This window comes from Podarcis raffonei, chromosome 10, assembly GCF_027172205.1.
Source record: "Podarcis raffonei isolate rPodRaf1 chromosome 10, rPodRaf1.pri, whole genome shotgun sequence".
Classification (NCBI taxonomy): domain Eukaryota; kingdom Metazoa; phylum Chordata; class Lepidosauria; order Squamata; family Lacertidae; genus Podarcis; species Podarcis raffonei.
The window spans coordinates 30,853,216-30,867,546 of record NC_070611.1 but is presented as its reverse complement, the minus strand read 5'-3'; the positions used below and the strand labels follow the sequence as shown (position 1 = coordinate 30,867,546).

The 14,331-nt window shown below is 43.7% G+C and overlaps 1 protein-coding gene across 1 annotated transcript in view; it reads right to left on the bottom strand.

Moving 5' to 3' along the window:
- TBK1 (TANK binding kinase 1) overlaps positions 1–13,508 on the bottom strand; it is a 31,409-nt gene extending 17,901 nt beyond the window's left edge. The window contains exons 1-7 of the mRNA XM_053405553.1: positions 13,347–13,508; positions 8,647–8,765; positions 6,755–6,895; positions 5,842–5,971; positions 3,809–3,990; positions 2,867–3,027; positions 1,086–1,196 (exon numbers count right to left, since the gene is read on the bottom strand). Coding sequence (XP_053261528.1) covers positions 1,086–1,196; positions 2,867–3,027; positions 3,809–3,990; positions 5,842–5,971; positions 6,755–6,895; positions 8,647–8,733 — 812 coding nt within the window. The 5' untranslated portion in view covers positions 8,734–8,765; positions 13,347–13,508. The remainder of the gene's footprint in view (positions 1–1,085; positions 1,197–2,866; positions 3,028–3,808; positions 3,991–5,841; positions 5,972–6,754; positions 6,896–8,646; positions 8,766–13,346) is intronic.
- Between the last annotated feature and the right edge of the window lie 823 nt (positions 13,509–14,331).

Sequence of the window (14,331 nt, the reverse complement as noted above, 5' to 3'; positions counted from 1 at the left end):
TAACCAGGATTAAAGCAATGAACCATGGTTACTGCCAGACATATTGAGTCTAACCATGCTCCAAGTTGGGGCAGTGATATATCATCAACAACTGAAGCATAATGAACAAAAAGCCCCAAAACCTTGGGTTTCCAAGAAGAAGTTGTTTCTTAGCAATCTTGGCAGCAACATGAAAGAGAGATATGATATCAGGATCATGAAGTTGAAAGAGTTATTGGATGTGAACTAGTCCAAACCCCTTGCTCAGTGCTAGCATCTTCTTTGAGACCCCTTAGGGTAGTGATAAAGCCGGGTATCAAATCCAAACTCCTCTTCTTCTTTACATCTATGTTTCACCTACACCAATTTGTCTGAGCTCTAATGTTGTTGTTGTTTAGTCGTTTAGTCGTGTCCGACTCTTCGTGACCCCATAGACCAGAGCATGCCAGGCACTCCTGTCTTCCACTGCCTCCCACAGTTTGGTCAAGCTCATGTTGGTAGCTTTGAGAACACTATCCAACCATCTCGTCCTCTGTCATCCCAACATCAGGGTCTTTTCCAGGGAGTCTTCTCTTCTCATGAGGTGGCCAAAGTATTGGAGCCTCAGCTTCAGGATCTGTCCTTCCAGTGGGCACTCAGGGCTGATTTCCTTAAGAATGGAGAGGTTTGATCTTCTTGCAGTCCATGGAACTCTCAAGAGTCTCCTCCAGCACCATAATTCAAAAGCATCAATTCTTCAGCGATCAGCCTTCTTTATGGTCCAGCTCTCACTTCCATACATCACTACTGGGAAAACCATAGCTTTTACTATACGGACTTTTGTTGGCAAGGTGATGTCTCTGCTTTTTAAGATGCTGTCTAGGTTTGTCACTGCTTTTCTCCATCTGCAGTGATCATAGTACCTTTCTAAATAACAACCTTGGGCAATAAAACAGTGGCAATAAAATAGCATGTGTGGGAAAGCAAATGTTCTATATGCACAAAAATGGTTTCCAATACCAACACAAATGAAGTGAAATACATCTGATATCCGCTAAGGAAAGCAAAGGGAGAAAATACACTCAGCATCCAATTACTTAAGTGAGTCAGCAATTTGATGAACTTACTTTGAAAGACTGCAGGAAACAGGCATGTCACGACTCCATTCAATGGGGCCATTTTCTGCTTTTTGTACTCCAGATATTGCACCGGAAAGCTTTCCAGTTATAATTTTATACCTTTGGGATATTAAAAGGTAAAGTGCAGTCATTTGAAAACATAAGAATTTCTTTAAAAGCTTAATCATAATCTTAATAGGAATTATCTGTTTGTGACCTTGGACCAGATTACTGCTTAGTTAACACTGTGTTAACAGGCAAATTTCCAACGCACAAGAGTTTTCCAGAATCTTTTCTCAGGAATGTGAAGTAACTTATGTTGTATAAAGATCTGAGACAAATTCATATTGGGGGAGGGGGGGAGGAATAGAACATGCCTCCAGAACCAGAACTATTAGTTATTAGAAACAGCAATCAATCATTAGCATTTAAATAATAATAATGATACATGATTATTGGACTAGAGGTATAGTATCTGTGTAAAACAAACAGAAGTATTTCATTAAAAATTGTGGATGAAGAAAGCTTGGGTATTTCCTGAGAAATTTTTGCAAGGTCCTTCTTCCCTAGGCAGTCCCTAATGACACCTCCCTCACTTTTCCAGAGCGCCCTCTAACCCTTTGAAACAGCTTATTGGGTGGTACATAAGGAAGGAAGACTCAGCAAGAAAAGCATGCTTCAACACGACCCTCCCTTAAGCCGAGTTCCCCTAAGCAGAACTCTGGCTCCAATCCATTGGCTTGCTTTCTCTAACTTGCTAAAGCAAGTTGGAACCCACAGCAGATCAATTCGCAGGTACGGCTAGTGATTTACCATATTCTCTCTCGTACTAAAAGACACGATAATGTGTAATTCAGTGCCATGACTACTGCATAAATGTCACTCCCAGATTCTGAATGACAGGCACTGCTGATGTGAAAATCCTGCAGGGCTTTAAATTATATTAAGGTTGCCATGTGAGTTGCTACCATGAGTGACACTTTTTGGAAGTTTCCATCTGGAAGCTGAATGTATGGGTTGGATCTAGGGGTGAGGAGAAGGCCCAACCCACAAGTTGGTGGAAGATTATTACGGGACAAAAGAGAACTGAAATCCTTGGTGTGCTAACGTTTGCAACAAGGTCTAATATAGCATCTCAGGAGATACACTTGTGCTATGTCCATGTTTTACAAAGTCTCCTGCTGGCTCTTCTGCAACAGTCTGCACCAAGCCAGGAACTAATTCCACTTGGGATGCTACTAAGTGGATGTGCCCTAAGTTGTCTTCTTTTAATGGATGGCCACAACTTTGGAAACAAGGTAAGACTATAAGGAGAGCTTGCCTGCTGGATCAGGCCAATGGCCTATTTAGTCCAGCATCCTGTTCTCACAGTGGCCAACCAAATGCCTGTGGAAAACCAACAAGAAGGCTGAAGCACAAGAGCACTCTCTATGTTGCCCATGTGGCTTCTAGCAAGTTATTTCCTACAGGGTGTTAACACATATATTCCAAACACAGTTCTCATGCTTTGATGAAGATGCCAAATCAAATCTGCTCTCAACACAACTAGAATAAAAAAACCCCAGTTCTACATGCTTGCAAAAAAGCAAAGTAATTTGACAATAATTTAACAAATTCACTACAGCTGGTAAAGAATGAGGAAGTGGCAGTACATGTAAACCCAGTGTTAGGAATTCAAGAGTTTACCCAAGTCACACAAGATTTTTATTCCCTCAATTCTTACGTCTTCATTTTCTATTTTTATTTGACAGCACAATTTGTCGATAAAGCATTTCCTCTAAATTACCTACATCACTTCCTTGTTTCTGCGAGGCCCTTCGAAAGGTCGAAAGGGTAAACTTCCAGTTGCAGCGTGGTAAAATGTCACCCCTATGCTCCACAAATCAACCGTTGCCCCATATTTTTTCTGATGTTCTTTTCTCAATACTGCTCGTTCGTACATATCGGGATGCTAAAGGAGTAAGGGACAAAGAGAAGCAATATTAGAATAAATTGATTCATCAGCAAGTGGCACAACGTACTACGTGTTTGTCAGGGAACTGCCATTGACTCAGGGGCGAGAGGGGGAAAGCCGGATGGATTACAGAGAGCCCCCAAAGATCATGGGAAGCAGCACCTCCTCAGCAGCAGAGGAGAGTAACCACACCTCCAGTGGAGAGGAGCTTCAGGGCTCGGAGGATGCAAGGCGGTGCCAGGACACCTTGCCTGAGCAAAGAGGGGAGGAGAGACGTCCTCCATTAACCACGCCTTCCTTGCACAGTAGGCTTCCGCGCAGAGAGCGGAAGCGCAGACTGGGCGTAAAGAAACTACTCTCAGATTCTGCAAGTGAACGAGTGAGCCACGGAATAGTGGCGCTCTGCATGGTGAAGGTTCTTTGGCACCAATAACAAGGCTTTACAACAGACCAGGGAGGCATTTGCCTGATTGCTCTCAAGCAACCCCCTGATACCCTTACAGTGTCCAAACTTTCCAATTGTTACATTCAATAATGGTTGACATTACCCTTGAATGTGCCTTTGAATGTGCGCCATGGACAAAACTGGCCTCTGTCCCTCTTTTGTTCCCTCCCTCCTCCGATGCCCAATCACATCTCCATCACAATATGTTGCTGATCAATGAATTCACGACTCAGATTCTGCTAGCAGCCATGCAGGCTGTTGCTAAGATGTTTGCCCCAAGTATCAACAGATTACAGATTACACAAAGAAAAAATAAAATGTGTGTAGGTTTACCAAGTATTCTTCTGTACCGTAGAGGGAAACAAATTGTTCATCATCATCCAGCTCCCTAGCAGCCCCGAAATCTGTCAGTTTATAAACAGATTGACCATCTTCACCTATAACTCGCATGATATTGCCTGGCTTGATGTCACGGTGCACTATGCCATTCTCACGAAGATGGTTCATGCCAGCCACTTAAATGCAAAGGGAATGAAGAGAAATATATGTAAATTTTAAAAGACAGTTATATTTTTATTGGATTTATTCCTCTAAATCTGTATTTATAAGCACGGAAAGAAAGCATGCAAATATCTTGGTTGAAATTCTAAATGAGTTTCCACTGAAAGGAGCGTTCCACTGAAGAGAGTTCCACTTTTGGCACTCGCTTCCCAGAAGCAGCAGGGAAGGAGACAGTGATTTCTTCCAATTCCCTTCCCACCTTTGCCCTGCAGTCCATTGGAAAACTGCCCCGTAAGGTTGGGGAAAGCTCGGGAACAGCATGCAGGCTGGCACACGGGGGGAAAGAGAAATTAGCAAAAAATACCACCCTACTCCTCCTCTCCAGTGAGAGCTTCTGCTGCATCACAGCATGAATGGAAGGAGTCCTGCTTAGGGCTTCCAAGGTGATAACCAGCAACTTTGAATAAGGCATAGAATCAGAACAAAAGTCAATGAAACAATTGCACCAATTGAATAGCAGGATGCTGATAGCTGGTTCTATAGTCACTGTTCCAACTGCCCCATTTGGACCAGCTTTAGATTCCAAACATGGATCAAAAGCACGTTTCTGAGCATAATTCAAAGTGTTGGTGCTGACCTTTAAAGCCCTAAATGGCCTCAGTCCAGGATACCTGAAGGAGCGTCTCCACCTCCATCGTTCTGCCCGGACACTGAGGTCCAGTGCTGAGGGCCTTCTGGCAGTTCCCTCACTGTGAGAAGCCAAGTTACAGGGAACCAGGCAGAGGACCTTCTTGGTAGTGGCACCCACCCTGTGGAATGCCCTCCCACCAGATGTCAAAGAGAAAAACTACCAGACTTTAAGAAGACATCTGAAGGCAGCCCTGGTTAGGGAAGCTTTTAATGTTTAATAGACTATTGTATTTTAATATTCTGTTGGAAGCAGCCCAGAGTGGCTGGGGAAACCCAGCCAGATGGGCAGGGTATAAATAATAAAGTATTATTATTATCATTACTATTATTAGTAAAGGAGCGCCATGCAGAGTGCACTGCAGTAGCCCAGTCATGATGTAACTAAGATATGCGTCACTGTGGTCCAGTCTGTTTTCTCCAAGAAGGATGCGACTGGCACACCAGCCTTCCTTAAGGGAAGGAATCGTGAGCACTCTTGGGAGGACCACTTCCTGTTAGCTTATCCACTCCACAGTCTAGTAGATGGGAGTGGCATGTGTACATTTAACAGCAAAAGTTACCCCTGTGTAGCTTAGTACACCTGCATGCGTCAAAACCAAACTTAAATGAGATTGCATCCATCCTATGGTTCCATTATCTGCATGCAAACACATTCTAACTAGGCTAAGCATTCGAAAACAGTGCCATAAACAAAGCACCGTATTTTTCGCTCTATAAGACACACCTAGTTTTTGGAGGAGGAAAACAAGAAAAAAAATATTCTGAATCCCAGAAGGGATCTGGCTTCTGGGATAGCCTCTTGCTGTCCTGGCTTATGGGATAGCCGTGTGCAGCCTCTCCCGGGCAGCGGGAGGAAGGCTCCACCAAGAGCCACGCCAAAAAGTTTAGCCAGACCCACAGTTAGTCAAGAAGAAAGATGTAAGTTCCTTTCCTATGGGTTAAAAAAAGGCAGCCCTTCTCCCTCCTTGAGGAAAAGCCCCCAAGAGCCGCACACACGCTCCACGCGGCTCTTTAAAGGGAGCGTTGAGCAGAGCCTCCCGTCTGCATTCGCCCCATAAGATGCACACACATTTCTCCTTACTTTTTAGGAGGGGAAAAGTGCGTCTTATAGAGCGAGAAATACGGTAAGCCCATTATGTGACATTAAAGTACATAAGGAAACAACTTCCACCTACCAACATCTCTCAATACAATTAAGAATTCTGCTTCTGGCAACCCGTAGGCATTAGCTGGCTCTTCTAAAACTGTATATAAACTGCCACATGGGCAAAATTCCATAACAAGGACTTTATGTCTAGAGGTTGTCTAGAAAAGAAAAACAAGAAAGGTTTGCAAGTTAACATGCAACAAGTCCCAGTGCCAGAAAGAAAGCAAAAAAGCTTCACTGCCAAAAAGTTTAGCCAGACCCACAGTTAGTCAAGAAGAAAGATGTAAGTTCCTTTCCTATAGGTTAAAAAAGGAAAGCAAATAAAATTATCTTGAGCAGAGATAAAATCAATGTAATTTACAACTTATGGTCTTAAAAATCAAAGAGAGAAGAAATGGAAAACTGCTAACAAGGATTTTTGTCCATTCTTTTCTCCACCACTCAAAAGGTCAGTCTTTCTGGCTGCCCAGAATATACTTGATTCCCCTTAGAAAGCAAATGATACTATGCACATTTCTTGGAAGTTTTTCTGAAATTGATGTTAGTTATTGCCATCAGATATTAGGAATGACTAGCAATTCTAAGAAGGAAAGCTTCAAGGATGAATTCCTTTATGTGTGTGCCACACCATTATGGGGAAGCATTATTTGAAAGCAATTCTATTCTGTACTGAATGCAGTCATTAAGGGAAGACTCTTAAAAAAAGAAGGGCCATTATTAAAAATCAAACAGGTGTTTCATAATTATATACTTCATATGCAATAATGCAATGCAACCTGTTCTAAGGCACATTCATAAATGTTCAAAAACATATCAGAAATCATACACTGTCCCCGTGAACCTCAAATCAAAGAAAAGGCATTCTGATCACTGGAACCCGAAATAAAATAATAGGACAATGCTCAGTAGGCTACCAGAGCAATAGAGTTTTTAAAAAGTACCTCTTCTTCTATGGCAAATAATTTGACAATGTTCTTGTGATTCAATTTCTTCAACACTTCAAACTCTCTCATCTGAACATCCACGGGACGAAGGAAGCTAAAGTTATTGAACACTTTCACGGCATACAAGTCTCCTGTTTTCTGTAAAACAAATAGAGAGTATTTTTAAAAAAAGAAAAAGCATTTCACACAATTGACTAGGGAATGAAAACCTTGTTCCTGCATTCATTACAAAACTATAAAAATATACTATGCATATGAATAAAATAAAATAAAAACCCTCAACACAGTGGGATTTACTTCTGAATAAACATGTATGTGAGTTTGCTTTGTTGGGACGCGGGTGGCACTGTGGGTAAAACCTCAGTGCCTAGGACTTGCCGATCGCATGGTCGGCGGTTCGAATCCCCGCGGCGGGGTGAGCTCCCGTCATTCGGTCCCAGCTCCTGCCCACCTAGCAGTTCGAAAGCACCCCTAAGTGCAAGTAGATAAATAGGTACCGCTTTATAGTGGGAGGGTAAACGGCGTTCCATGTGCTGCGCTGGTGCAGGCTCGCCAGAGCAGCTTCGTCACGCTGGCCATGTGACCTGGAAGTGTCTCCGGACAGCGCTGGCCCCCGGCCTCTTAAGTGAGATGGGCGCACAACCCTAGAGTCGGACACGACTGGCCCGTACGGACAGGGGTACCTTTTACTGAGTTTGCTTTAAAAATAATGTGGGGAGGGGTTTACACTTTGAGTTGTATCCAACAAACTCAATGCACACATGGAACAATTTCTGTGGCCACAATGGAACTTCTGCTCTCTTTCCTCAGGTAAAGGTAAAGGGACCCCTGACTATTAGGTCCCGTCGTGACCGACTCTGGGGTTGCAGCGCTCATCTCGCTTTATTGGCCAAGGGAGCCGGCGTACAGCTTCTGGGTCATGTGGCCAGCATGACTAAGCCGCTTCTGGCGAACCAGAGCAGCGCATGGAAACGCCGTTTACCTTCCTGCCGGAGCGATACCTATTTATCTACTTGCACTTGACATGCTTTCAAACTGCTAGGTTGGCAGGAGCAGGGACCGAGCAACGGGAGCTCACCCCATCACGGGGATTCGAACCGCCAACCTTCTGATTGGCAAGTCCTAGGCTCTGTGGTTTACCACAGCACCACCCGCATCCCCTTTCCTCAGGAGGATTGGGCAAAAACCCAGAGAAGATTTGGGGGGGGCATGTGGGAAGGGAAAAAGAGAGAGAAGTGGGGAAGGGAAGTTTGGTTGTGCTTGTTTTTAAATACTTGGTAACTATGAAAGATGACAGACAACTTCAAAATGCATGCGTTGAATCCAAGGGTGTCCATACATGTGTGAATAAAATTTCCACTTGCGGAATGGGATTTCCCTTCCCTGTTCCCCAAAATCTGAAGGATTTGGGGCCCTTCCAGAGCAGAATTGGTAGTGCAGGGGTTTACAGTGGGAAGAAAGAAAATCCATTCATGCTATGTTGGATTAAATGTTGTTACTTCAATACCCAAACAAAAAAGGAATAAATGTCATTTTCTAAAGGTTCCAGTGTGAATAACTTGCTAATTACTAACTAGCACTTTACCTTCAGATTAAGGAGGGATATGATTTCAGTTATCTCCAGTAAGATTTTCTTATACTCTACAGTATGATAAATCTTTTATATTTCATGAGCCAAGCAGTTACATGTGAAAAGGGTATTATAATTAGACCCTCTTAGTCATGCCTCCTGTATTTCCAATAATTTGCACTGCTCATTGTATATTCATTTCATAAAATAAAAGGGAAAAAACCCATCTCATTTAATTTTACAATGACAACAGAGACTACTTTAAGATCGTATAAAAGCCTTTCCAGCAGACTGCTAGAACTTATGTCTCTATACAAACCTTGTGTCGCCCACGAAAAACATTTGCAGTAGCTCCTTGTCCCAGAATGTCCGAGAGAAGCCAGAGATAATTCGAAGTGCTTTGCATTTTTGCTCCTGATTGGGCAATCCTTGTTTGATCTGAATAGGGAAATAGATACTCCGGAGTTAATCGCCACAGTGCATGTGACAGTAGACAAAAGTTTCATGTTTTATTCAAAACCTAAGGGAAGTACCCTAGGAAGATTAGCCTGAATAGTTTCAGAAATTCCTTTTCACTGAAATCCTAGAAACCACAGGATGAAGTAATTCTAGTTCAAACCTATTAATGGAAATGGAGTTTGAAAGGTTTATTTCTGACTTCTGAATATGGATGCAGAATAAAATGGAGGCCAATATGAGAACTCTATGCGTTGTTTTCAGTCCCCATAGGATTTTTATCATTTTCTACATTTGTTTTCAAATTTAGTAATTTTTTATCATTTTCTACACTTGTTTTCAAAATTAGTCAAGTTGCTCACATTTAAGTGTAAAGTCTGCAAAAAGATGATACAACTGTACAAGTGACCATGGAAATTATGTTACCAATGGGATCCACAATCCAAAACATTATCACAATTTTGCTTCACAATATCAGCTTGTAAAAGTAACTGCCCATGTAAAATTCAAAGCAAGACTACATTCATATTAACTCCATTCTGATCCTTTCTTCTGCTTTCTTACCAGCTTAATTCATTTTCTGTGATATATTCACAACTAGCCTTCCATGCTAGTGCTCCTTTTATTTCTATCACTTCTGATTTTCTTTTCCAGCTTTCTGCCCATTTTGTCTTATATGCGCCAAGAGCGGCACACTTATTATTTGCAAGGTGTCAAGTAGCAGACTGGGATGCTTATAGAGATTTAACACTTGCAGAAACCTATCAAAAGTGAGAATGGGGACAAGGCAATTCCAACATGGATCCTTCTCCCTGAATTAAGAAACACACGAGAAAATTGGCAGTGGTTCTGGCAGCTGAAGCTAGCTAATCGAACAGTCACAGCCCAGCCTGCCTCTGAAAGTCTTAAGAATGGTTACCACTGAATCAGCAATTGAGATAAGTCAGGGATAGGCAACCTAAGGCCCAGGGGCCAGATGCGGCCCAATCACCTTCTCAATCTGGCCCGTGGATGGTCCAGGAATCAGCGTGTTTTACATGAGTAGAATGTGTCCTTTTATTTAAAATGCATCTCTGGGTTATTTGTGGGGCATAGGAATTCGTTCATTTCCCACCAAAAAAATATAGTCCGGCCCCCCACACAGTCTGAGGGACAGTGGACTGGCCGACGGCTGGAAAAGGTTGCTGACCCCTGAGATAAGATTAAAAAATCTACCCATGTTTGGGTAGATTGGCTTGCTTCTCCCCACCTGTCCTGTTTAGGTAGCTTAATGGTTCTCCTCCAAGTTTATTTACGTAATTCAAGTCAGTTGAAGTGTGAGCTAACATTTACCCTGAGTAATAAATCTTATGTTTTCTTTATCGCTTCAGCCCAAAGGTTTTACAAGACTATTTCTTTCTGCAAGCATGCCGCAATATATTTACCAAACTCCAACAGGGAAAAGAGGTGCAACATGTAGAACTTTGATTGATTGCTCTTTCTATTCTCCTGTAAAAGCGGCCACAGACTTTTCAGCCCTTTCTTGATCTAAAGCTTCGCATGCAATCTCCTGCTGGAGACAGGCAGGCCTTGTCCTTGCACCCATCTGTCTCTAGCAATGCAGCTTGCAGATTTATTTTTTTAAAAGCATTTACAGAGATTTATAAACCCAAAAAGGTTTTTCCCCCTTCTTATACGGCTTCAATTTGAAATAGCTTAGCAGCAATTGCGGTTCATTATGATACACCTCTTCCACCTCCTCATTTTTAAAATGTATTTTATTGATTTTCAAGATGCAATTCCTTCTTCATCAAAGTTGACATAATAGAAGGGTTAGCGCATTGTTACTATAAATAATCACCACTATAATACTGCCCACTTGCAGAGAACTTTACAATCTATATGGTGAAATTCTATGCAGATGTGCTCAGACCCATGCCCCTTGACATCATAGATCCAGCTTGGTATAGAAGATAAGAGTATCAGACCATCGCTGAATACACACTGTACCTTCAAAGCACACTTTCTCTTTCAAAGAATTCCCAGCTGACAAGTTACAATCTACCAACCTAGCCTACATCACAAGTGTTGGACAAATCTGTCCCCGGGATCTTTCCCAGAGGGATTCAATTTTCCCTCTAAAAGAAGGAGTCTACACCACGATCAAGCATAAGCAGATTTATTGTGGGTCGACACAGTAGTGTGGGCAAATAACTCCCCCCGCCCCCAGCAGCTCCTGCTGGAAAGAGGGGATTGCACATTCCAGTTCACATCACAGATAATTTATACCCTAAGACCATTCAATATCCCTACTACAATTCCTATTGGTTAAGAACTTGCAGTTTACAGGCTTCCCGATCCGCCTACATCATGCCTGCTCCTAAACTAAACATGTAAAACAGGTACCCCCAACAATAACATATATCCCATGTCCATTCAAATTAGCGGGTTTTTACAATAGGGGTGTGTTTTATAATATTCATGAAGCATTTGAGCATGCGTACTAGTGCTTAAACTATCACCTGCTATTTCTTTTTATTATCTTGGCTCACCTCTGAACTATAAATCTGTATGACATTTACAACTCAGGTTGTAAAACACGCTGATAAACAGTTCTGCAAAGAGGCCCCCCTTGAACCTCTTTGTTCACAGAATCAGTCTTAAGGCAGGCATGGTCATCCTCACCATACCTTCCCTAAGAATAAAACTCATTTTCATTCATTTATCCCACAACAAGGAAGATAAAATGGGGCTTGGTGAGCACACAATATGCATTACCTTGAGCTCCTCGAAGGAAAGATGAGAAAGAAATTTCACATAAACATGCATGCATGTATACATACATATGTACATTATCGCAGCCTTATTCTTCCTTCCCCATTCTGTAGCCAGCTGATGAAGCAAAGTCATCATATTTACCTTTTCATGGAACATTAGCTAATTCTCATGACTACCCAATGAGCCTATCAGCACAATCATATGCATATTTATTTTGAACCCCAGGTGAATTCACATGGGGCTTACTCTCAAGTAAGGAAAAACAGGATTTAAGTCTTTGACACCAGCCCCCCTGACACAAGGGGGGGACACCTGCATCACTCCAGCTGTTTTGTGATTTTATATTGCGAATTTACATTGTGAACCACCCTGAGACCTGCAAGTATAGGCCAGTATACAAGCTGAATAAACAACAACAACAACAACAACAACAACAACAACTCATCAGTGCCAGGCAATGATCTGGAACAATGGGAGTTAAGAGTCCTGCAGCAACACCAGGTTCTAGATTATTTCATTAAGATATACAAAAGAAAAGTTAACATTGAGTGGCCTAAGTCTATTTGTGAGAGGGTGAAAGCTGAATCTAAGGCAACAAACCCGTCATGGAACTATGGAACGCTGGCCACAGATCTGCAAATCACCCAATGCTCCACAGCTGAGCCCATAAATGATCTTTACTGCCAAAATGTTATGATTGCACTCGGGCAACAGGAAACTTCCGCTTCCATGCACAATCAGAGAAAGCCGCTTCTCTGTACACAAGCTCTTCAATTAGAAATATGCAAATCACACACCTCACAGTTGAGCCCATAGGGAGATATCCACTGTCAAATATTATGTTTGCATTCCAGGAAGCAGAAAACCTTTCTGGTGATTGATCCACGGCGAATGCTGCTGCACACAAGCGATCCTGTTATAAATGTGTATCTGTGTGAATACACCCTAGTAAGTAAGTGCTAGGTCACGAGGGGCAGGAGGACAGTATCTGGGGTGCTCGGATAAGAGCTGGAGGAAGGAATCACGGAATTGTAGAGTTGGAAGGGGTCCCAAGGGTCATCTAGCCCAACCCCCGGCCATGCAGGAAGAATTCTTGCCCAACGTGGGGCTCGAACCCACCGCCCTAAGATGAAGAGTCTGATGCTCTACCGATTGAGCTACAATGTGACACCTGCCATCTAAAGAAAATGGGTGGAGGAGAACAAGAGGAAGGTGGCAGCAGTGCCACCGAGTCCCTGAATAGTCAAGGAGGGCCGGCTAGATGCCCAACAGAGGCTCCTGGATCTTTTATATTATTTTATTTTCCATTTTAACAATCCAATCCAATCACATTAAATATTCCAAATTATACAAATACATATCATATAGTCTGAATATTCTGCAAAATTATAAATTTTGGCTCCTGGATCTTTTAGATATGCACACATCGGGCCTCGTTCCTCGCTGGGCACGTCGAGAAGACTGCGCAGCTCGGAGGGCGAAATGTTTAGAAGGCAAAGGAGCAAAGACGCCGGGCAGCTGCAACGAGGGATGGGTCAGGATTCGAACCCGGCTCCCGGGTCGCTCTGCGTTGCGCGGGGTCGCCTCTGTTTTGAAGCGCCCCTCTCGGGAGGGTTGCACCAGAGCAGGGCAGTGCCGGGAAATCCCCGCTGCCGTCGGGCCTGCAGAAAGGCTGGCCGAAGCCTCGTCACTCGCTCGCTCGCCTGGGCGAAAACGAAAGCCAGGCAGCCACGTTCCCCGCCGGCTTCGCCTCTTCCCTGCGCGCGCCCCTCCCCTCCACCCGCGCCGGGGCCCGCGCCGCCTCACCTGGGTCCCCTCGACAGGCCCCTTCCGACGGCGAGCGCGGGAAGCAGCCCCCGGCAGAAGCAGCCCCGCTCTCCTCGCAATCGGCGCGGCCCGCCGAGCAGCCTCTCTCGTCCGGCTCCCGCTCGCCTGCTTCCGGCTTCCTGACGCTTCGGAGGCGGGGCAGCTCCGTGCGAAAGGACCCGGGCGAGGCGGGAAGGTCCCGGGGCTCACGCGCTTGCCTGCCTGCCTGCTTGCTGCCGGGCGAGGCAGGAAGCAGGTTTACTCGGGAGTAAGGCGCGCCCAGCCCCTGCTGCAGCCTTCGTGGAACTAGGACAGGCCCAAAGGGCTCAATGGGAGGCGGAGACATTTTCACAAATGTTGGCTCTCGGCGGTGCAGCCTGGGGTCAGCCAACTTCAATTTAAAAAACGGGGTAGGGGCAGCCCTGCCCAATCTTTTTTAAAAAATTTTTATACATTTAACTGATTTTACCATAATTTTAACATTTCCAAACTTGACTTCCTTCCCCCTCTTTCTGTGGTTCCTTACATTTATTTTTAATATCTTCTGCATATCCAAAATAATTTTCTTCATTTATTCATCTTCTTTAAATATGTACTCTTATGAAGCTGCAGGTTATTACAATGTTTCTGCCAATGTTTTTATCTTGTTTACAATTTATCTGTAAATATTCAATACGTAAACTGTTTCCGTTCTTTTACAAAACGTTTTGTTATCTTGATTTCTTATTCTTCCGGTAAGTTTCGCCATTTCTGCATATTAAGTTTTTGTATCCATTCTTCCTTTGCACAACCGATCACAAGACATGGTGCACACAAACCATTTGAATGGCACTGCCCATCCACTTGGTGCCCTCCCAGCCCCCTCAAAAAAATTTTTGGGGGGGGAGGAGTGAAGAGAGCCAGTGTGGTGTAGTGGTTAAGAGCGGTAGTCTCGTAATCTGGAGAACCGGGTTCGCGTCTCCACTCCTCCACATGCAGCTGCTGG